The 24,112-nt window shown below is 38.5% G+C and overlaps 1 protein-coding gene across 1 annotated transcript in view; it reads left to right on the top strand.

Moving 5' to 3' along the window:
• The window catches only part of RIMS1 (regulating synaptic membrane exocytosis 1), a 594,395-nt gene extending 578,828 nt beyond the window's left edge, over nt 1–15,567 (top strand). The window contains exons 30-34 of the mRNA XM_052651478.1: nt 4,308–4,446; nt 8,692–8,804; nt 12,467–12,568; nt 13,150–13,289; nt 15,349–15,567. Of these exons, the coding sequence (XP_052507438.1) occupies nt 4,308–4,446; nt 8,692–8,804; nt 12,467–12,568; nt 13,150–13,289; nt 15,349–15,567 (713 nt within the window). The remainder of the gene's footprint in view (nt 1–4,307; nt 4,447–8,691; nt 8,805–12,466; nt 12,569–13,149; nt 13,290–15,348) is intronic.
• Nucleotides 15,568–24,112: the final 8,545 nt, after the last annotated feature.

Genomic DNA, 24,112 nt, shown 5'->3' with positions numbered 1-24,112 from the left:
CAGACACGACTGAGCAACTGAACTGATTCAAAATCTAAAGTCATTATTTTTCCATTTATATTATCTTTATTTACTTTTAAGTTGAAATACAGTTGATTTACAATGTCGTATTAATCTCAGGTCTATAGCAAAGTGACTGAGTTTATCTATCTATTTATCTATCTATTCTTCTTCAGATTCCTTTACCTTTGGTAAAGAATAGGTTCTTACAAGATATTGAATACAATATACAAGATATATGATACAGTATACAATATTTTGAACACAATAAGCAAGATATGAATTCAGTTCCCAATACTATACAGCAGGTTATTTTTTAGCTTTTTATTTTGTGTTGGTATATAGCTGATTGACAATGTTGTGATCATTTCAGGTGAACAGCCAAGGGACTTGGTGATAGATATACACGTATCCATTCTCCCCCAAACTCCCCTCCTCTCCATGCCGCTTAACATTGAGCAGTGTTCCACAGATCCTTATTAATTTTTAGTTTTATTAATATATAGTACTGTATGTATTAATCTCACACTCCTGATTTCTCTCCCCCCTGCCCTTTCCCCTTTGGCAACCATAAATTTGTCTTCTGTGTCTGTGAGTCTGTTTGTAAGTAAGTTCATTTGTATCATTTTTCATATTCTGCATATAAGCGATATATGATATTTGTCCAGAATCATCATGTTACCTGACTTGCTTTAGCTGTTTACTGGATGTCCTCTCCTATTACTTGTGTGACTTTCACACCTAGAATGCTATCAGACTATCAGATTATAGGCCTTTGACGCTTAACAAGCATTTGCAGAATGAACTAATGCATCCATAGGTTGTTTCTAAATGCAGCATTTCAAAATATGAAAAGTGAAAGTTCATATATAAGTAGGACACATTTTGGAATATTCTATGAGAGCATGTCTATTTTTCCAAAGCATGAATAAAGTATTGCCCCCCAATATTATGGATTTTACTAACTTTTACGTGTCTGTGAATGTAGAATATTAAAATATACTAGTTTTCTAATCCTTTTGTTCTTTGTATAGTACTTGGGACAGGGTTTCAGGTCAAAGGTCTCATGACATCATTTGCCAGTAGACTTCACGTCTTTTTTGGGTTAATGATTCTTCAGTGGATACAAGTAATTATTAAATATTGATGGTATCTTTAATAGGCATAACAGTATTTTGTAATATTTAGTGGTTTAATACATTATATTGGTATTAAAAATGTCATATATGTAACATATTTATACTGTAATTATAGCATGCATGCTCAATAGCTCAGTCATGTCTGATTTTGCGACCCCATGGACTGCAACCCATTGAGGTCCTCTGTCCATGGGATTTTCCAGGCAAGAATACTGGAATAGGTTGCCATTTCTGACTCCAGGCATGGCACAGAGGGATGAATACAGATAATTATATACATTTGTATAGAATATGTGTGATTTTTTCAATGTTTTCAAATGAATTTGTAAGCCCATATGAAAATGCATACATGAAAATATCTGTAGCTAAACTTTTGTTTTGTTTGTAAAGTCAATCAGATCAGACTCTGTGTTTTCCTAAACTGTGATATAATGGAATGATCACAAGACTGAGGTTCAGAAAATCAGGTTTCTCATCTAGCTTCCAGGCTAATGAGGGGGATACTGAAAAAGCCATCATTCCCACTAGAATGTAAGCTCCAACAGGCAGAGGTTGGTTGCATTCACTGCTGTATCACCAGCATGCAGAAAAGGTGAGGACCAGTTCAAATGCTGGACAGTTACTTGTTGCATGAATTGTACTTCTCTTGTGTACAGTTTCCACATCTATAAAACTCTGATCCTTCCAACCTTTACATTCCAGATAATATGAGAGCCCTTTGAATATAAATCATGAAGATTCAGAGCTAGAATTGCTTATCCAGCTGTTACCTGGGCCTTTATACAGTTGTATAGTGAGTGCATCAAAACTCTGTTGAATATTTCTTAACATGAGTAAGACAAGATATCAGTCCATGATTGCCATCTTTAATAGGCTTGGAAAAAAAACTCTAAAATAAAAAATATATTACTCAAATTCACAAAATTAAATAAGTATAAAAGAAAGTTCAATAACCGACCTCTTACATGATGTTTTTGCAAAGTGTGTAGCACTTAGATTTATTTTGGAAGCTGTGAAGATTTAATACTGCTGTAAGGATTTCAGGACATACCCCTCTTTGAGAAAAACTTGAAAAATACAAATTGGTAAAGAACTCTTAACTTTTAAATGTTTTCTTTTCATTCATCAAACACATATATCACTACAAGCACCTGTAGTAGGTGTTAGGAGAGGCGGGAGAAGCCAGGCTCTGTTAGTACCACCATCATCTGGACAGCCAGGCGCACAGAGCCTCCTGGCTGGAGTCAATATCAGCACTGGAAACGTCACAGAGGAAACCTGTGGACTGGGGGCTGATGACCAGACCGCCATCACTCACAGCCTCCCCATCACAGCCACCAGGAGCAACCCAGCTTTGGGGGCCACCGTCTGGTCCCCTCAGATCCTCCAGACCGATGTTTGATGAGACTCTGACCCCTTTTTTATAAAGCCGCTGCTCAGCTCCGTCAATCTCCGTCCCCTTCGCTTGTCTGTTTTTATGCATAGCAGTTATTACCAGACCTGTTACATATTTGTTGACTCGTTAATTGCCTTTCTTGTGTAATACATACATGTATGTAAGCTCCATGATGGCAGGAAATTTGTCATTTGGCAGTGTTTACCCAGAACCTAGAACAGTGTGGGACACCTGGTTGGTGTTTAGTAAATATTTGTTGGATGGAGGAAGGGATGGAAAGAGGGAGGGAAGGAAGAATGGATGGAGGGAAGGATGAAGGAAAGATGGTTGGAAGGAGGGAAGGATGGATGGATAGAATAAAGGAGGGAAGCACAGATGTGTGGATGGGGCTAGGGTTGGATGCATGCATGCATGGAAGGATGGAGGGAAGGAAGGACGGATGGATGGATGGATGGAAAAAACAAGGATAGATGGAGGAATGAATGGATAAATGAATGGATGAAAGTATGGGTGGATGAATAAAAGGAAGGGTGAATGGATGGAAGGAATGCTGACTGAGTGGATAAATGAATACCTTAATGAAAAGATCCTTGTGGCTGATCCTCTTAACCATTTCTCTCTAGTTCCCAGCATCCTCCCCTCCATTTACATATAAAAGTTTGCTTTCATTATTATAGCTATGAACCTCATTATTTTCGGTAGAATTTGGTGTTCTACCCTCGTTCATTGCCTCAGGATGCCTGGAGTAAACATTTGTCAGGATTCTAGCTGGCTCACTTGGGTAACATGCCGTGGGGGCTTGCCCCTTGCCCTCAGGTGGTGTGGTGCTGATAGGCATGCAGGGATGAAATGTTGCTTTACGTGGTGACTTCATACAGGAGCAGTGTCTAAGAAGGAGACACAGGACACACATAAACACCCAAACTAAGCTAATGGCAGCCATCATGGCCCTAGGGGAAGTCCCTGCCTTGAGTCCAGTGGGTGAGACAGAAAGCAGGAGCAAAGGTGGAGAGTCAAGAGCCGTAGGTGGGAAAAGAGACGCATCCATGGGTCAGTTGGTAGGAGCACACAGTGCTTTGTAGAGGGCAAGTTATGAACAATAAGATCAAACAGATTCCTACCCTTTCACTGGCATTTCAACCTCCAAAAATGTATTCTGTGAAAGAGCCTCAAACAACTGGAAACATCACCGGTAATGAGCCCTATATGGGTAACCTCTGCGCCATCTCAGATGATATCCTGTATGTTAAAGTGTTACAGAAAACATTGAATAAAATGCTGCTTTTTTTTTTCCCTTTTATGAGGATTGTGGATAGCTGGCTGTACCAAAACAGTGGTATTTTCCATGCTGGGTTCCAAGTGCCTCTTCTGTAGAGGACATTCCCAGTCATTCAGATCTGTCTCCAATCAGTTGGAACCTTCCAGATTAGAAGAATCTGTTAGCTTCCACAGAACAGTACAGTGCAAAATCCAGTTTTTCACTGAAGCTGACAACTTGAGCAGCCATAATGCAGGGCTGCATTTTGGCTCATTGGGAGTCAGGTGGTCTCTGAAACTGGGCAGTGGTCTGCCTTCTACTGCTGCCTCCTTAGCCAGAGAATCCTGTAGCAAAGAGATTAATTCCTCAGAGTATTCTCTTCGACATTATTTTTGTGAGTAAAATTTGAATTATATGCATAATTAACAATTGTACTTGCAGAGTCAATATCCCTGGTAACTGTCTGAAAAAAAAAAAAAAAAACCTTAGAGTTGCTTTTACTCTCTCCTGCCAGAGTCAGGCCACAAGAAGTTGAAAAGCACCATCCAGAGAAGCACCGAGACAGGAATGGCAGCTGAGATGAGGAAGATGGTGAGGCAGCCAAGCCGGGAGTCCACGGACGGCAGCATCAACAGCTACAGCTCCGAGGGAAAGTAAGTGGGTCAGCACATGCCCAAGGCCTGGAGCCGAGGGTCCCGAGTCACAGGGAGGGTAACAAGGCTCTCGTTATCCTGCAGTTACTTTGTACAACCGGGAGTTCAACCATCTACTTTAAAATAGCCTGACCTCTTAGGATACAGACACACCTCTGGCCTGGTCACTCAGACCTCTCAAAGGGATGAGGAAATAGCGGCTTAACATGAATAAACTGATTTTTTGTTATCCAGAAAGGCTCAGAAAGTCCATGACCAGGGGCTTATGGTAGAAATGCCACATATAATGGCTTCTTTCAGATGGGAAATTCATCGTCTAGCCCAGTTGCCAAAATCTGAATTAAGACGTAGATGTATGAAACTAATTGTCCATATTCCTGCTTTTCTCCAAACTATTTTGAGATGCAAGTTGTTGTAAGTCTAACATTCTTATAACAGCAACTTATTTTTCTTATTTTTAAAACATCATGATTTCATTTTCACCTTAGGAAAAATGCCCAGGATCTACCTGCTTAGTTATTTTTCTGATGAAAGAGTTTTCATTAATTTTAAAATTAATTAATTGGGGAAAAATGTAACTAGATTTTTGTTTTTGTTTACTTGGTATGATTTTTTTTTACAGAAAAATCTGCATTTTTCTTATGCTTGAGAATTTTTCTGGTGAAACTGAAATAATGGTTTTACTGATGGATAGTTTGATAGTTGACAGGTTACTGAGGTGATAGATCTTACAAATAATGAAGTATTATCCTGCAGTGGGTTACTTGGGGATTGACTGTGTACAAGTTTTCTATAATTATGTATTACCATACAGATATCTTTTACCCATTCATTATTAATTATTTTATTTTACCAGCATTTTTAATTAGGTTCAGAAAATAAATTCTGCCAAGTTAATGTTCATGATATCATTTCCCATTCCTGAAAGTAGTGAGTCCCTTTATTTGATCCAATGATGGGTATACATTCTCCCAGCAAGATACAGCCAGGAACAAAAATCAGAAGGCATGAAGTTTTGGAGTTAAGTTTGCTGAAAAATACCAATATTTGTTGAAGGATTATGAAGCAATGAGCAAATAAAAAACTGGAGACACTGTTTTCTGATATAAAAATCAACAAGTGTAGATTGGGATTAACAAATACACACTACTATATATAGACAGATAGATAGATAGATAGATAGATAGATAATCAATAACTAATAAGAACCTACAGTATACCCCTAAGAACTCTACTCAACTCTCTGTAATGGGCTATAGGGGAAAAGCATATTAAAAAGGGTGGACACATGTATATATCCAGATACATATAACTGATTCACTTTGCTCTACAGCAGAAACTAACAACATTGTAAATCAACTATACTCCAATAAATCTTTTTTTAAAAAAAATTGACAAATCTAGTAATACTTCCACCATGGATAAGCCACTTAACGTCTCACAGATTTATTTTATGGTCTCTTGATAGAATAATAATTGATGCTCTGTCTAATCCCTTTGATTATGAAAAGATAATATGTGTGAAAGCACATGCTGTTGTTCCCTCGCTCAGTCAAGTTTAACGCTTTGTGTCCCCACGGACTGCAGCATGCCAGGCTTCCCTGTCCTTCACTACCACATTGGAAAAGATCAACCCTTATACAAAACTGTTTATTCCAAAAAGTTACATATCGAAGTTTAACTATGTGAACAGCCTGGTTCTTGTTATCTTGGACACATCAGGTAACAAGAGCGCAGTCCCTGCTCTTGGCAAAGATATAGCCTGGGGCTTCAGGCAGACATGGTGAGAAACAGACCAACACCAACCAACGTACTAGCATTTAACTTAAATACAAATCTCATATAATATAATATATTAATTTATTCAAGATGTTAATTCATTCAAAACTGAAAAAATTAAGCATTTTGATTTGTAATAAGAATCTGTTTTCAAATAATATTTATTCAATATTACAAAAGAAAAATATCAAGAAAACATTTCATGCAAAGATGGGCACAATAAAGGACAGAAATGCTATGGACCTAACAGAAGCAGAAGATATTAAGAAAAGGTGGCATGAATACACAGAAGAACTGTACAAAAAAGATCTTCATGAGCCAGATAACCACGATGCTGTGATCACTCAGCTAGAGCCACATCCTGGAAAGCAAAGTCAAGCAGGCATGGGAAAGCATCACTGTTAACAAAGCTAGTGGAGGTGATGGAATTCCAGTTGAGCTATTTCAGATCCTAAAAGATGATGCTGTGAAAAAGCAGCACTCAATATGCCAGCAAATTTGGAAAACTCAGCAGTGGCCACAGGACTGGGAAAGGTCAGCTTTCATTCCAATTCCAAAGAAAGGCAATGCCAAAGAATGCTCAAATTACCACACAGTTGCACTCACCTCACATGCTAGCAAAGTAATACTCAAAATTCTCCAAGCCGGGCTTCAACAGTACATGAACCGTGAACTTCCAGGTGTTCAAGCTGGGTTTAGAAAATGCAGAGAATACAGAGATCAAATTGCCAACATCCACTGGATCATCGCAAAAGCGAGAGAGTTCCAGAAAAAAATATGCATTTCTGCTTTATTGACTATGCCAAAGTCTTTGGCTGTGTGGATCACAACAAACTGTGGAAAATTCTGAAAGAGATGGGAATGCCAGACCACCTTACCTGCCTCTTGAGAAATCTGTATGCAGGTCAGGAAGCAACTGGACATGGAACAACAGACTGGTTCCAAATCGGGAAAGGAGTATGTCAAGGCTATATATTGTGACCTTGCTTATTTAACTTCTATGCAGAGTACATCCTGTGAAATGCTGGGCTGGATGAAGCACAAGCTGGAATCAAGATTGCTGGGAGAAATATCAATAACCTCAAATACGCAGATGATACCACCCTTATGGCAGAAAGCAAAGAGGAACTAACGAGCCTCTTGATGAAAGTAAAAGAGGAGAGTGAAAATGTTGGCTTAAAGCTCAACATGCTGAAAACTAAGATCATTGCATCTGGTCCCATCACTTCATGGCAAATAGATGGATGGGGAAATGATGGAAACAGTGAGAGATTTTATTTTGGGGGGGGCTCCAAAATCACTGCAGATGGTGAATGCAGCCATGAAATTAAAAGACGCTTGTTCCTTGGAAGAAAAGTTATGACCAACCTAGACAGCATATTAAAAAGCAGAGACATTACTTTACCAACAAAAGTCTGTCTAGTCAAAGTTATGGTTTTTCCTGTAGTCGTGTATGGATGTGAGAGTTAGACCATAAAGAAAGCTGAGTGCCAAAGAAATTATGTCTTTGAACTGTGGTGTTGGAGAACACTCTTGAGAGTCCCTTAGACTGCATGAAGATCAAAGCAATCAATCCTAATGGAATTCAGTCTTGAATATTCATTAGAAGGACTGATGCTGAAACTGAAATTCCAATACCTAGACCAGCTGACGCAAAGAACTAACTCCTTAAAAAAAGACCCTGATGCTGCGTAGATTGAAGGCGGGAGGAGAAGGGAATGACAGAGGATGAGATGGTTGGATGGCATCACCAACTCGATGGACATGAGTTTGAGCAAACTCTGAGAGTTGGTGATGGACAGGGAGGCCTGGCATGCTACAATCCATTGGGTTGCAAAGAGTCAGACACGACTGAGTGACTGAACTGAACTGAATATTGCAAATATTATTTATTTAAGAAATTATTAAATGTTTCTTAAAATTTAGCACTTTAATGTTACTTAATGCTTGTGAGTAATTATTTAAGTAGGTCATGACATAAAATACCACATCTTATATTTTATGTTAATCATACATTTATGTAGGGATTTGTATTGTAAAATGTGCCAAAAACTTACTGCATTAAAAACTCTAATTAAGCCCTCCTGCTGAGGGTCTTCTTTTTTATTTTATATTGGAGTAGAGTTGATTAACAATATTGTGTTAGTTTCAGGTGAATGGGACGGAGGGTATACTGGGAGTTCGGGATCGACACGTACACTCTGCTGTGTTTAAAGTGGATAACCAACAAGTACCTACTGTGTAGCACAGGGAACTCTGCTGAATATTCTGTAAATTGATAGGGTAGACCTTCTCTCGTTCAGCACTGAGCCTCATATGCTTGGTTCAGAGGAAATGCAAAGAATCAGTAAGTAAACCAATTACCCAAGTACTGTTTGATTCATGTTCAGAACTATATTCTAATGGAAAGTAATGAAAAGAGTTCTAGGGGATCTAATGTTTTGATTTTTGTCCTTTTGCCAATAGTTTAATATTTCCTGGAGTGAGACTAGGCGCAGATAGTCAATTCAGTGATTTTCTTGATGGATTGGGACCAGCCCAGCTTGTTGGCCGCCAAACCCTTGCTACCCCTGCAATGGGTAAGAATAATTTTTCCTGAAAGAAAATGAGTGTTTCATGGTTGACAAGATTATTGAAAGCAGCGTAATAGCATTGATAATACAAGTGAGACGAACACTTTATCTCAAGTGTTGCTGGTTTCAAATGACTATTCTAAGTTCTAATGCATTTTTCTAACTTGATACATATTTCTGATCCATTTTCCTAACTGCTGACAAAGGTCTGTATAGTCAAAGCTATGGTTTTTCCAGTAGTCATGTATGAATGTGAGAGCTGGAACGTAAAAAAGTTCCAGAAAACTGAGCACCGAAAATTAATGCCTTCAAACTGTGGTGCTGGAGAAGACTCGTGAGAGTCCCTTGGATATCTAGGAGATCAAACCAGTCCATCCTAAAGGAAATCAACCCTGAATATTCATTGGAAGGACTGGTGCTGAAGCTGAAGGTCCAATAGTTTGGCCATCTGATGTGAAAAGATCCTGAAAAGATCACTGGGAAAGATCCTGATTCTGGGAAAGACTGAGGGCAAGAGAATGGGTGACAGAGGATGAGATGGTTGGATGACATTACTGACTCAATGGATATGAGTTTGAACAAACTCAGGGAGATAGTGAAGGGCAGGGAAGTCTGGTGTGCTGCAGTTAGTTCACGGGGTCTCAGAGTCGAACACGACTAAACAACGGCAACAACTTGACACGTAATGTAAAATGAATAAAGTTAGTCACCTATCTTTGAATTATCAAAATTCTGTCAATGTAATGTCTACAGTATATCCAAATGTAGGAGAAGGGTAGCATGCTATAGCATGGAAAAATCAATAGATTAGTTGATCAAGAATGTTGGTGTGAGTGCATTATTATGCAAAAAAATTAATGAAATTGCATCCCTACTTCAGAACTCAAAAAAGTAGTATTTTGGAGTCAATTGTAAAAGAGAAACAAGAGGTGAAGAAAGACACTAACAAATACTGAAAATACTTAATGTTTCTATACTGTTGGAGTGAGAAAGAACTTCCAAACCAAAGCCAAATAAATCAAAAAACTTCTACTAGCAAAAATACCATAAATTAAGATTATAAAAGGTGATAAATGGAGAAAATTATTTGTAACATGTCCAATAAATATCTTCCTGAAAGGCATGAGATTTTAGCTTGAAAGGACCCACAGAGTAGTCAGCAAAATCATGAGAATATTTCAAACACAAAAACAATATTATGTCATTTTACAGTCCCAGATATTGATAGAAAATCCCACAGCTTTCCTAAGAGGGAAAATAATTGTATCCAAAATAGTATTAAAAATCTGATTCTCTATGTCTGACGCAGGATACAGCATGCTTGGGGCTGGTGCATGGGGATGACCCACAGAGATGTTATGGGGAGGGAGGTGGGAGGGGGGTTCATGTTTGGGAACACATGTAAGAATTAAAGATTTTAAAATTAAAAAAATAAAAAACTATAAAAAAAAATAAAAATAAAAATCTGATTCTCACTGGACTCTTCAGTAATAATGAATCCAGAAGATGAGCATTGTCTTCAAAATTCTGATTAACAATTTATTTCCAACATGGAGTACAATAGCCAGCCGAGTCATCCAGTAAATTTGAGGCTAGAACTAACAAATGTGTAGACACAAAGGGCCTCAAAACATTTTCCTTATACCCAGCATCACTCAGAAACCTATTGGAGGACATGCTTCAACAAAATGAACTAAGGAGACTTAAAACTTGTGAAGTAAAAAGGAGGAACATTAAATTCAGTAAATTAATGCTTTTGTACAAGAGAAATGGATGGGATGCCCAGAATGGTAGTGAAGGAAAATCTAAGAAAACAGCTACCGCATTAAAAGCAACCTGTCCAAATTGCAGCCTGTCAGATTCTTAAGCTAAATCTATAGAAAACCTAGTGTGTTTGATTTTGTAGTAGAACTAGACAAGCAGGACAGAGTGAGGGGCTGAATTAGCATAAAAATACATAAAAATGTAAGCAAGTACTTTTTAAAGCACACTTAGTTGGCGTAGAGAAAAGGAAGTGTCCAAGAAATGAGAAGTAATCACAATATTCCATTGTACTTAACTACAATATTGCATAATCATAATATAACTATTAATATTAGGAGAACAGCATGACAGAAAATGTCAAGTGTATACAGGGGACAGGAAGGCAGAGAAAGCAAAATTAGAGGGCAATAATAATATCTATTACTGAAAAAAGGAAGGTATCTTATGAATATGATATTTAGAGATGCAGATGCCAGAAAGTAAAAAAATAAAAATAAATGAGTTAAAATATTGCAAATTTTGAAACCAGTGACTTTTGAAAGGGAAGAAGTTGAGAGAGAGACTAGGAATATTTTATACTAATAACAAGGCTTAGAGAACAGTTTGACTCTTTGAAGTGTGTGTGTATGTGATTAAAAGGAAAAAGCCTGAGAGTCCCCAGGAGCTAAGGTTTAAAACAAGAATTATTATAAAACTAATGAACAATCCAGAACCACAACATTGATCAGTGGATGAGGCAAATAAGAAGAATTCACAACTGAATTCTTTCTCACAGCTGAGAAAATGGAGATGATTCAACCAACTAAAACCAACTGAGAAATAAATATATTTAATATTTTGGAGGATAAAGTATCATATCATTCAGAAAAAGTTTGGCATCTTCTAAAAATGGATTAAGGTCATGAACAGGCAATACAAAAGAAGAAATAAAAATTGAAAATATTTACAAATATGTTCAACCTCCCTAATAACCAAAGAAATGCTAATTATAACTTATGGAACATCAGACTGGCAAAAAAGTAGACATATTGCTCTTAATGTTATTAGTGGGCTGTGGAAGTGGGAAGACAGACTTTTTCTGATCAGAGTGTACCTTTCTGAAGGATAATTGGCAGTATGCATGAAATTATTGAATGTCCCTTCAATTAGACCTAATGATTACAAATCTGGAAATTTATGTTTAAGAAATAATTGACCAGGGGTGTAAAAATTCTTCATAAAGCTGTTCTTTCTAGTGTTATTTAATAACAACAATATAGATAAGCTGTATTTCCATCCACAGGGATCTGGTTAAATAGGTAATAACATTCCCATTCCATGATTCACACAGTCAGTAAATTGAGGGTGTATGGTCATGAAAGTTGTTAGATAAATAGATAGAGGTGAATGGTAGATAGATGTATAGATAGAGGGATGGAGAGAGAGAGATAGATTAATAATGGTAGATGAGATAGGCTCATAGCCAGAGAGAGAAAGAAAGATAGGAATGAAGGAAGGAACTAACAAATTATGAAATTGCTAGGGTATTTATCAATATATTAATGGAGGTTTTTGCTAAATAATGGAAATGCAGATAATTGTACTTTTTATTAAGTATTTCATATACTCAACATAAAGGATAAGAAACCTTTGGGTACAGAATTTCTTAACTACTTCAGTGTTGTTGCAGTTAAGCAATTTATAAACCAGTATGAGACTCTCATAAGTTGAATGAGTACCAGAAAAATGAAGAGAAACATTTAAAACCTGATTTGGAGTTAGGGAAAAAAGTGGTGTTGGGGGCTGTAAGTATTAGTTTTTTTATGAAGATCATGAGGATCATAATTTGGAGTCTCCTATGACCTTTTTTTTTTTTAACTGAATCTGACTGCAAAGAAGTTGACACATTTTGCTTCTGCTGGCAGGTGATATACAGATAGGAATGGAGGATAAAAAGGGCCAGTTAGAAGTTGAAGTGATCAGAGCACGAAGCCTCACGCAGAAACCCGGCTCCAAATCCACACCTGGTAAGATGCAGAATTAACTGTTCATTTGGGAGTCTCCCATGGACAGAAGCTCAAAACATGTTGTATTTGAATTTATATGCTCCGTGTTGCATTATCTATCCTTTGATTGTATAACAGTGGATCTGGGTTTTCCTTGCACAATTATTCTGTTGAAAGTATTAGGAAGAGTCTTGTTGTGCTAAGACAAATTTAGTTATGATGGCTTCTTAGCTCATGTCAATTATTTTTGTCTGCCCATGTACAAAGGCAGCATAAAAATTCAGTTCTAATCGTAACAAGGATAAGCTTTTAGATAGAAAATGAGCTTTAAAGTATAAGCCTATGTTGTATTGCCAGCCATAAGCCAAATAAGTCAGAATCTTATGATAACTCTGCAGACTTGAAATGAGGAAAAGTATGTTAGTAGTAACATATGGGTTTTAAGGGGTACCATTCACGGAGCACTGAAAACTTTAAATGATTTAAATAATCAATGGGAAGCTTTTAGTAAGCATCTCTACTTCTCTAAGGAAGTATTTGCTAATAAAATCCATTTAATTTGAAGGGTTAACTTTTTATCTGTTAACGTTACCTTTGTTCAGCTCCTTATGTCAAAGTGTATCTTTTGGAGAATGGGGCCTGCATAGCCAAGAAGAAGACAAGAATTGCACGAAAGACCCTGGACCCTTTGTACCAACAGTCCCTGGTTTTTGATGAAAGTCCACAGGGTAAAGTCCTTCAGGTCAGTCATAGCTGGTTTGTCTTTTCACATTGTGACAGACCTATTGTCCACACCAACATTGAAGAGGTGGGCAAACAGAAAGATAATAAATTCCAAATTGTTGATTTACAATATAAGTAATATGTAGTTGTAAAATATCTCTTAGTTCCAATGGAGAACAAGATATTTATTTTCACTCGCCTTTTCTCCCTTCTCTCGTCCTCTCCTTATACTTTTGCCCTACTTTGCACCCCTTTCGTCTTCTAGATGTTAACAGGTTAGACTAGATAGATAGAAGGATGGAGTGATAGACAGGTAGATAGACAGATACATAAATACGTAGACTAGCTGGATGGAAAAATGTATGTATGGGTGGGTAGACAGGTAGATGGATGGATAGATAGATAATTAGGGCAACCGATGTTAATAATAGGTTAGTAAGCAAGACGTGATGCAAAGAAGGAAAGGAAGCAAATATTCATGACTGGTTGAGTGGCAGTTTCACTGTTAGCTGCTCCCACATGTTATCTTTTCTAGATATTTTGACCACCACTGCCCTGCCCCCAGCTTTTTTTGGCTTTTAACTTGCATTTCTCTAGCTACTAATAAGATTAAACAAATTGTTCATGTGTAATTGACCATTTGGATTTTCTCTTATGTGAAAAATTAACCTTCTTAGCTTGTTGAAGTTTTTCATTTGTTTGTTTGTTTTAAGCTGTTCTGGATACTGGTATTTTGTCATTTACATGAATTACACACATTAGTCCTACTGTGACTTTTCTTTCACCAAATTCTTTACATCTTTTGATGAACAGAAGTTCTCAATTTAAATATACTTCTTAAAAAACCACTTTTGTATTGTTTATGCTTTTCTTCTGACTTAGTTTTAAAATATCCTTCTTTATATCTTCTTTGTTAGGTATAATCCTTCTTTATTTTAATCCTTCTTTATAAATATATTGGGTGTATATATTTATATGTTACATTATATATTATATATAAATATATAATATTATATATTATATATAAATATATAATATTATATATTATATATACTATATATATTAGGGTTAGTATTATATATATTTATAACTTGAAGTTTATAAATATATTGTTTTCATAGAGTTTAATTATTTTGGTTTGTGTTGTGAAGTAGGGTCCAATTTTATTTTTTCCCTTTTATATGATCATTTGTCCAGAAATTATTTATTGAAATGTCCTTCTTTTACACCCATTCTATAATATCAGCTCAGTCATAGACCATTTCACTATCTGCATTGAAAGATTCAATGCAGTTCACTTATATCTTTTGAAAGATTATGTCTGAGGAATACAGGCATTAAATAATTTGGCAAGGTTACTCAGTAAATTGAAAAACTGAGATTTGCCACCCCTGCCTCTGTAAAACAGGTGAATGAGTTCATTTAGGAACCTCCACAGAACCTGGAGTAAGTGTAATAGGAATCTTACCTGACACCCAAAAAATTGATTTTGGTGTCAGATTGTTCTGTCAGTTCGCTGACTTGTTAATCCTCTGATCAAGTTAAAACTGTCAGGCAAGTCCTCAAAAGACACCAGCTTATAATTATTTTTCAGCCTGTCCCTTCAGTAACAAATCTATAATATAAAAGAAATGTAGTGAATATTCTTATTCTTTTTGCACATTCCACCATGCACACATGCCATGGTACCAGAAGCTGGGTTATCTTGCCCTCCTAGCTTGCACAAAATTTAATTTGTATATCTCTGGGGTCCTGCACATTGCTCACTAGATAATAGTTGCTAAAGAAGATTTTGAATTGATAAGTAAATAAGCTTGCCTGTTTGTTTTTAACATGGTTTATACAGACAATACCTCTCATGGACTGGGGAAATACTATATGTATTCCATCAAATCAAAAAATCATGATGAAGTATCTCAAAGTACCTGAATATTTTTAATTATTAAGTCTCCTTGGTCTTAGTTATGTTCACTTCACCTCCTTCCCTGGCTGGCTCAGTTTTACAGACCAGTTTGCTCTCAACTCTTCACGTGTGAAGGAGAGGAGCTCAAGTTTACCGCACTTCTCTGTTTCTGCAGGTGATTGTCTGGGGGGACTATGGCAGAATGGACCACAAATGCTTCATGGGGGTGGCTCAGATCTTGTTGGAGGAACTCGATCTTTCCAGCATGGTCATCGGCTGGTACAAGCTGTTTCCACCGTCATCACTGGTTGACCCCACACTCACCCCTCTGACCCGCCGGGCTTCCCAGTCATCTCTGGAAAGTTCCACTGGGCCCCCCTGCATCCGGTCCTAATGAACTCACACCAGTAAGACTCTACCTTCAGGATAATAATCTGAACCAGATATTTCATGAGCATTGTTGGAGACAGACAATCAACCTGTGTTTTGCCTGTAGTCGTTTTTCAATAATATGTCCCAATCGTTGTTTAAAACCTGGCTTCACATGACAGAACAAGGCAGTCTATCAAATACAGGAAGAGTCAACGTGCTAGAGAATCACTGATGCTTCTAACAAATGAAAGAAAGGAAACTGCAAATTCACACACACGCGCGCACATGCACACATCAAACTGAACAAACTGGAAACTGTCACTTTTGTGAAAAGCTATATTTTATGTGTTTTTTGCACAAACCACAAGGAGTGTTATTTCCCTGGTGTTTAAGTTTTGTTTGTGCATTGTTTGTTGATTTCAGTTGATTTCAGATTTGTTTTGATTTACTTCGGTTTTCACTGCATTTGTTGTTTCTACTCATTTTCAGCTGTGTCATGACAGGGCTCGTGATGTTTACAGAGACCCTTCCTTTCTTTTTCCAAAAGCACTAAAAAAAAAGGGCTGAAGCAGTCTCTGTAGCATCTCTGCAGAGTGTGCACCATAAGACAAAGTGAGGCCAATGCAGGGCTTCACTGACTTTTGCTTTATGATTCTTCAAGTTCTTATGTGTAGAAACCCAGAAAATGAAAGTTATCTTCCAAAAACAAATAATCACAGAATCACTGTTTTGAATGGAGCTCATGTCTGTTTGTGTTCTAAAACATTAATTTATGTTTTCCATTGTTTTGCATGGAGGACTTTTGCAGAACTGAGTCTGCAGCGAATGCTGGGAACTAACCTAAATGCATCGTTATACCGTGGAAACACTCCTTGTAATGCCTTTTCCTTCCTGACATCCAAAATAAAAGCAAGTATATGCTCATGTGTACAAACCATATGTTTGACTTCCCAAAATGGTGACTAGAAGTGTAGACTTAGTACCCGTCCTGGCAAGAACATGGTATGGGCTATTAATATTCCACTGGAAATTTCATTTGAAATATTCCACACTAATGATTTTTATCAAATTTTAGTTTACATTTCTTTGAAATTGATGCAAGCACAACGCTTGTTTTTTTATGCAAAGTATCTTACTTCGGGGTGGGGGAAATAAAACAAAGTCCAATTCAATTTGCATTTTCTTCATCTGAGTTTTTCTTGGCCTTGAATTCCCTTGTGACCTTCTGTATCTGTGCTAACAACTGCGGACTCTGCAGGTGCATCAAGACCTTCTCCCTCCTTTTCTGAGTCCCTCCACTTTTGTGACTCCACAAATAGAGCAGCATGACTTGGAACTGTTCAAAGCTGCATGCACGTTTTATTTAAAAAAAAAAAAGGATAAAGAAAAAAAAAGAAAGGAAAAAGAAAAGAAACAAAAGGTTATTTAATAACGTATGTTAGTTCCACATAGGCCAGCTTGTATGTTGCATGTACTTGTACAGTTTGCTTGTTAATTACTCTACTGAAATAACCAAGAAATCTAAGCCATCCATTTTTGTTATAGACATTTTGCAAAGTTTTAGCCAGACTCCATCTGTGAGTCTGAGGTGAAATGTCTGTAGATGGACTTTATTTTTTACCCTCTGGAAAATGTGATGTAGTATGGACCAAATTCCTTCTAATAAATATTTTGGTGTAGATTCCTCCTGTGGGGCTGTAACACATGTAGACACTGTGTACACATAGGTTTTAATCCATAGACATACTGCCTGCACCAAGTGAATTATTTATTATTTACACACGCCAGAATGACCTGCCCATTGTTCCCAGGGCACAGATTGACCACGGGTCACCATGCTGAGCAGGAAGGACTGAAGCATTGGTGTACTTCTGCTAGATACCGTTCTGTCTTAGTGGCCAACAATCAACTGATTCTAATTGGGTAGTATCTTTCTATTTGACCACTTGTCTTAACACTTCCCTGTGCTTTTAAATGAACTTCCAACTCATGTATGTAAACATGTTTAATAAAATTTACTTTTCATGTCAGTCTGTAGCCATCTGTGTTCTGTGTTGTGCCAGATATTCATTGTGGGTTCCACTGGGCAAGATGGGAGCTGGATCGTGGGAAGGGAGGTAGGATTTGTCATCTGCTGGGGGCACTTGACTTGTCACTGCACAAATGTGTGTCTTCATCTCCAGCCCAAAGGGTACTTTGCATCACATACAATTTTTTTACTCTGTCAGCCTGTCTTAAGTGAGCACATGAGTTTACTTCTGAAAAGTGGCATTACTGAAAACAATAAATCTCAGTAAGAATCAAACAGAAGATTGTTTTTCTGCTGCTCTTTAAGTGTGCTGTTGTCCAACTGCCAAATCATTTCAAGCGTGTGATATGTCAAAATATCAATTCCTGCACCTGTTACCAAAGCATCTGGTTCCTCTTTCCATTGGTTCCTTCTGGACCCTTGACTGATTCATAGAAACTTGCCTTAGCGTTGGTCAACTTAAACCAAACAATATGTTATATCATCTCCAACAGAATCTTAGAGAATAAATATATCTTCAAAGATAATAGCTGAGTCTCCAAAAGTAGTATGTTAAATAAAATTTGTTGGCTTTATTACCTAAACTTTATGACATTTTCTTTTCTTCCCCCAAAGTGTGTTCATATATGATGCCAAACCTGGCCTCTGTATACCAACACTGAATTAAAATTTGAAGACAAGAGTTTTGGGTGAAGAAGAAAACATATCTTTATTGCTTTACTGGGCAAAGGGGGACATAGTGGGCTAATGACCTCAAAACTCTGTGCCCTGTCCTGCAGTGGGTAGTGAGGAGTATTCAAGTGTTCAAGGAGCAGAGCATGATCAGCTTATGGACAATGTTCTGATTCCCTGGTGGTGAGGGAAGAGGGAGTCAGGATGATCAACCTTCCAGTTCCAACTGGTCTGATGTCTTTGGGCTTGTGGGAAGCATAAAGTTAACTTCTCCTACCTGGCGGGAGTTTCAGTATCTGCAAGACAGCTCAAAGATACTGTTCTGTGTATCACATGAGGCCAAATCAGGACCCTGCCCCGGAGCTGCCCTACTGTTTCCTGACTGCTCCTCCCTTGTCTCCACATCCCCTCCCTTCCTTGGTTAGTAATTGTTTGAACCCGACGTTTGGAGCTCTGGAAAAGTCATGGAGGCTGAATGAAGCCCGTTTCCTACCATTAACCAGGGATGCAGAAAGGCTTTTGTGCCCAGGACCCTACAGAGTCACGTTCAGTTCCATATATTTCATCATTGTCACCCTCATGACCCTTGCTGAGCCTTAATTTCGTGTTGCATTGCTGTAAGACAGTTGCTGCGATCTAGTCTCCACCTTCTAGGAACCCTTAAAATTTTACAGAACACATTAGCTTTGACTTTGAAATCAAAGTAAACACAACTAAATCAAAATCAAATTGGAGACAATCAGTTGTTTAGAGTGGTTTAAACAGTTGACTGAATTTTACCCTACTGAGTCAGCCAGTTGTTTGGTCTACAAGACATGAAATTATCTGTGAGGCTGGGTCAAGAGGAGACAAAAACAACTGATCAGTTCATTTCACAACAAACTGTCAGAGCACAGCTGTCTAATGGCCCTACAGCATATCACTGGGGGGTGGGAGGGGGCACTTCTGCCACTGTAAGAGGATGCAGCTGAATATGGTTCAAGAATTCTTTGTCTGGACAGGCACAGAAGCAGACATCAATCTTCAAGTCATATAGGATTGCATGGTGTTATGATTTCAGGGCCTGCGTGATGGAGCGGAATTAACTAGAAGGGTGACCATTTTGCTAAATCTTCAGGATTTCTTGCTCACTCTGACAAGTTAATTTCTGGAAATCTCAGCCTGAAATATGTGATCTGATTTTACTTAACCAACAGTGTTAAGAATTTTGTTGGGTACTAGATATTAAGTATTTGGGATATAAAAGCAAAACAGATACTATCTTCAAGGAACCCCATGTCTACTGAGAGTAATCATTACCTAAAGAAATAATTGCAATGATACATGTTTGATTTGCATGCAAAGGGCTATGGGTTGCAGTTAATTTTCCCAATAGCCTGTGAGTTAAGTACTCTTATGACTCCTACATCCCATAAAGGATCTGCCTTGTGGAGCAGCTAAGCTACCGGTCAAAGGTGCAGTGCAGGTTTAGTGATGGAGCTGGAATACCCACGAAGGTCTTGCTATCTTCAGAACCTGCCTGCTCAGCACTTGGCATCTTCCCTCAGGGCTCACAGCTGAGCTCAACCTTCACTTACGATAAGTCCACAAAATGGGGAAGAACTCCAACCCAAATCCATCTCTCCACTCAAGGCAAGGGTAAAGGAATGAACAAAGTAGTCTTTGACTGAGCTCCAGACTGATCCTTTCAAGGCAACATTGTCTTGGGTACCCCTCCCCATCTGTCCCCAGACACGATGTAATAACTGTAGTTTTTACAGTTCTTCAGCAGTCACACAATTTTGCATCTTAGGGTTGAATCCACCCATGCAGCTGTTGGGTCTTCTCAGAGTCATCTTATTTGCTTCCGAAGCATATTCACTGATCGTCATTGAGAAGTAGAGTGCCCTCTCCCCAGAAGCTCCCAGAGGTCATCCCTCCACTCTGCAGCCCCCACATTTGACTTGTACTGCCACCCCAATTCCCCTCCAATACTTCTCAATGGGGCACAAGAGATGCCAAGTCTTCATATCTGAGTGCAAAGCAGATGTGAGCAAATCACAGGTGCCATGTGATGGCGCTTTTAGTAGTTGGTCCATGCAGGTTTACTGTAAGTTCCTATCTTGGGACAAAGTCTTAGAAGTCATGGTTTTGGCTATTTTGTTCTGTTTGAATCACCACAGAGAGATTCTCTGAGGTCACAGTATACAATTACAACTCAAATTTGTTCCTTTCACCCATCATCTTCCAAAATGCTAAATATTAGCATGCACACACACACATACACACACACATACCACATGTGTGTGAGATGATTTCTTACATTGTGGGTTCTTCATCATCAGGAGAACCTTTCACTACTACCTACATCCATCAGTTTATCCCTCCCTAAAATGGTCTTTTCAGTCCTGCCTCCAATGCCTCACCTACTGCTCATTCATCACCCCAATGGAAGGCTTCCAAATCAAAACACAACATACCCACATTCATTTGAATTTCATATAAACAATGAGTAATTAAAAACAATCTTAAAATTAGTTTTATCAGCCATTCAAAGTCAACTTGGCATCCTGTATTTTTACTGGGTAAATATGACCATTCTATCCCTGTGGTGGGTGGTTTGTGCCCCTACCACTTTGCTGAAATGCAGACACATTCAACAGCATTTTCTCAGCATAGTTATTGACCCCTCCTCTGCATCTCCTATTGAGAACTTCCTTCTTGGAAGTTTTTCTCTCCTCTACTTATTGTTCTCATCCTTCACCTTGAAGACTGGATTATGTGTCCAATTCCTCACTCCTTCTGAAAGGATCACACACTCACACCTGTTGCCATGTTGTTTTGCAGCCCCTCACAATATAGCAGGATGAGAATCTACACCCCTTTGCACTGACTTGGGACTGACCAGGTGACTAGCTTATTCTTTTTAATGCATTTTATTGAAGTACAGTTGATTTACGATGTTGTGTTAATTTCTGCTGTATAAAAAAGTGATTCAGCTTTACATATATATATATAAAGATACAGATATAGTAGTACTGGTATTCATTGCTCAGTCTTATCTGACTCTTTGTGACCCCATGGACTGTAGCCCATGAGGCTCCTCTGTCCATGGGATTCTCGAGGCAAGAATACTAGAGTGGGTTGCCATTTCCTTCCCCTAGGGATCTTCCTGAGCCAGGGATCAAACCCAGCTCTCCTGCATTGCAGGCAGATTCTTTACTGTCTTAGCTACAGGGAAGCCATAAATATTTAGATATAGACATATTCTTTTTCATATTCTTTTCCATCATGTTTTGTCTCACGATATTGAATATATTTCCCTGTGCTATGTAGTGGCACTTTGCTGTTTATCTGTCCTATATTTAATAGCTTGTATCTGCTAATCCCAATTTCCCAATCAATGTAACGCCCCCTCACTTGGTAACTACAAGTTTTTTCTCTATGTCTGTGAGTCTGTTTCTGCTTTGTAGATACGTTCCTCTGTGCCATATTTTAGATTACACATATAAGTGATATCATATGGTATTTTTCTTTCTCTATCTGATTTACTTCACTCAGTATGATAATTTCTAGGTCTACTCATGATGCTATAAATGGCATTATCTCATTTCTTTTTCATGGTCGAGTAGTACATATGTGTCTATATCTGTGTGTGTATACACATGTGTGTGTGTGTACACATCTTCTTTATCTATTCATCTATCGATGGACATTTAGGTTGCTTCCATACAGACGACTTGCTCCTGTGCTGGTTGATGAGTTAGTTGGTTAGTACCTAACAGGAAGAATTAGTGCCGTGACACAGCAAATGCAGTCCTCCATGGGAAGGGCTCCCTGCAGGTTGGCACTGTTCATTCAACCTGGTCCTTGAATAAAAGTTGTGTAGAGCAGACCTCAGACTGAAGCAAAGCTGCTCCAGATCTGTGCACAATAAAAAATGTTTTTGGTAGCCACAAAGACTTGGAAGTTATTTGTTATACAGCCTCATTACAGGCTTGAGTAACACGTGAAACGAGACCTTCCAGATGTACAAGCTGGATTTAGAAAAGGCAGAGGAACCAGAGGTCAAATTGCCAACATCCACTGGATCATAGAAAAATATCTACTTCTGCTTCATTGACCAAGCTAAAACCTTTGACTGTGTAGATCACAACAAACTGTGGAAAATTTTGAAAAAGATGAATACTAGACCACCTTACCTGTCTCCTAAGAAACTTGTATGCAGGGCAGGAAGCAACAGTTAGAAATCAACATGGAACAACGTACTGGTTCAAAATTGGGAAAGGAGCACATCAAGGCTGTATATTGTCACCTTGCTTATTTAACTTCTATGCAGAGTACATATGTGAAATATGGGCCTGGATTAAGCACAAGCTGGAATCAAGAGTGCTGGGAGAAATATCAATAACCTCAGATATGCAAATGACACCACCCTTATGGCAGAAAGTGATAGATAGATAGATAAAGAAGTCGCTCAGTCGTGTCCGACTCTTTGCGACCCCATGAACAGTAGCCAACCAGGCTCCTCCATCCATGGGATTTTCCAGGCAAGAATACTGGAGTCGGCTGCCATTTCCTTCTCCAGGGGATCTTCCCGACCCAGGGATGGAACCCAGGTCTCCCGCATTGTAGGCAGACGCTTTAAGTGAAGAAGAACTAAAGAGCCTCTTGATGAAAGTGAAAGAGGAGAGTGAAAAAGTGACTTAAAGCTCAACATTCAAAGAACTAAGATCATGGCATCTGGTCCCATCACTTCATGGCAAATAGATGGTGAAAAAGTGGAAACAGTGACAGATTTCATTTTCTTGGGCTCCAAAATCACTGCGGATGGTGACTACAGCCACAAAATTAAAAGACGCTTGCTCCTTGGAATAAAAGCTATGACAAACCTAGACAATGTATTAAAAAGCATAGATACCACTTTGCCAACAAAAGTCTGTCTAGTCAAAGCTATGGTTTTTCCATTAGTCATGTGGTGGTTCTGATGGTAAAAAGTTTGCCTGCAATGTGGGAGATCAGTGATCCCTGGGTCAGGAAGATCTCCTGGAGAAGGAAATGGCAACCCACTCCAGTATTCTTGCCTGGAAAATCCCATAGACAGTGGAGCCTGGCAGTCTACAGTCCATGGGGTTGTAAAGAGGTGGACACAACTCAGTGCCTTCACTATGTACAGATGTGAGAGTTGGACCATAAAAAAGGCTGAGTGCCTAAGAATTGATGCTTTTGGTGTGGTGTTGGAGAAGACTCTTGAGAGTCCCTTGGACAACAAAGAGATGAAACTAGTCAAACCTTAAAGAAATCAGTCCTGAATATTCATTGGAAGGACTGATGCTGAGGCTGAAGCTCCAAAACTTTGACCACCTAATGCAAAGAGTCGAGTCATTGGAAAAAACTCTGATGCTGGGGAAGATTGACTGCAAGAGAATGGGTGACAGAGGAAGAGATGGTTGGATGACATCACTGACCCAATGGACATGAGTTTGAGCAAACGCCAGGAGATACTGAAGAACAGAGAAGCCTGGTGTGCTTCAGTCCGTGGGGTTGCAGAGTCAGACACCACTTAGTCACTGAACAACAACAATTACAGGGAAACGTATTACACCATCCTTTCCTGGGTCCTTCTCATCAGCATCTACTATGTAAAGGGGGTGTGTTGCCTATGAAGGCACAAAGTTGAGTAACACAAAGAATCTGTAACAATCCTTAAGGTTGTTTATTTCACAATATTATGACCTTTTTTCTTTCTATCCCCCTTCCACTCTCTAATCTACTCCCAAGTTTCAACTAAAGCCTCTGTTTTCATCTTAGCATGGCCATTTCTACAGTTAACAGGTCTGAGTTTCAGACTCTTTGCAGGATAACTTTTTAATGTCTCAGCATCCCA

The sequence above is a fragment of the Budorcas taxicolor genome, chromosome 14 (assembly GCF_023091745.1).
Source record: "Budorcas taxicolor isolate Tak-1 chromosome 14, Takin1.1, whole genome shotgun sequence".
Lineage (NCBI taxonomy): Eukaryota > Metazoa > Chordata > Mammalia > Artiodactyla > Bovidae > Budorcas > Budorcas taxicolor.
The sequence above is the reverse complement of the archived record's forward strand: the minus strand, read 5'-3'. Positions and strand labels throughout refer to the sequence as shown.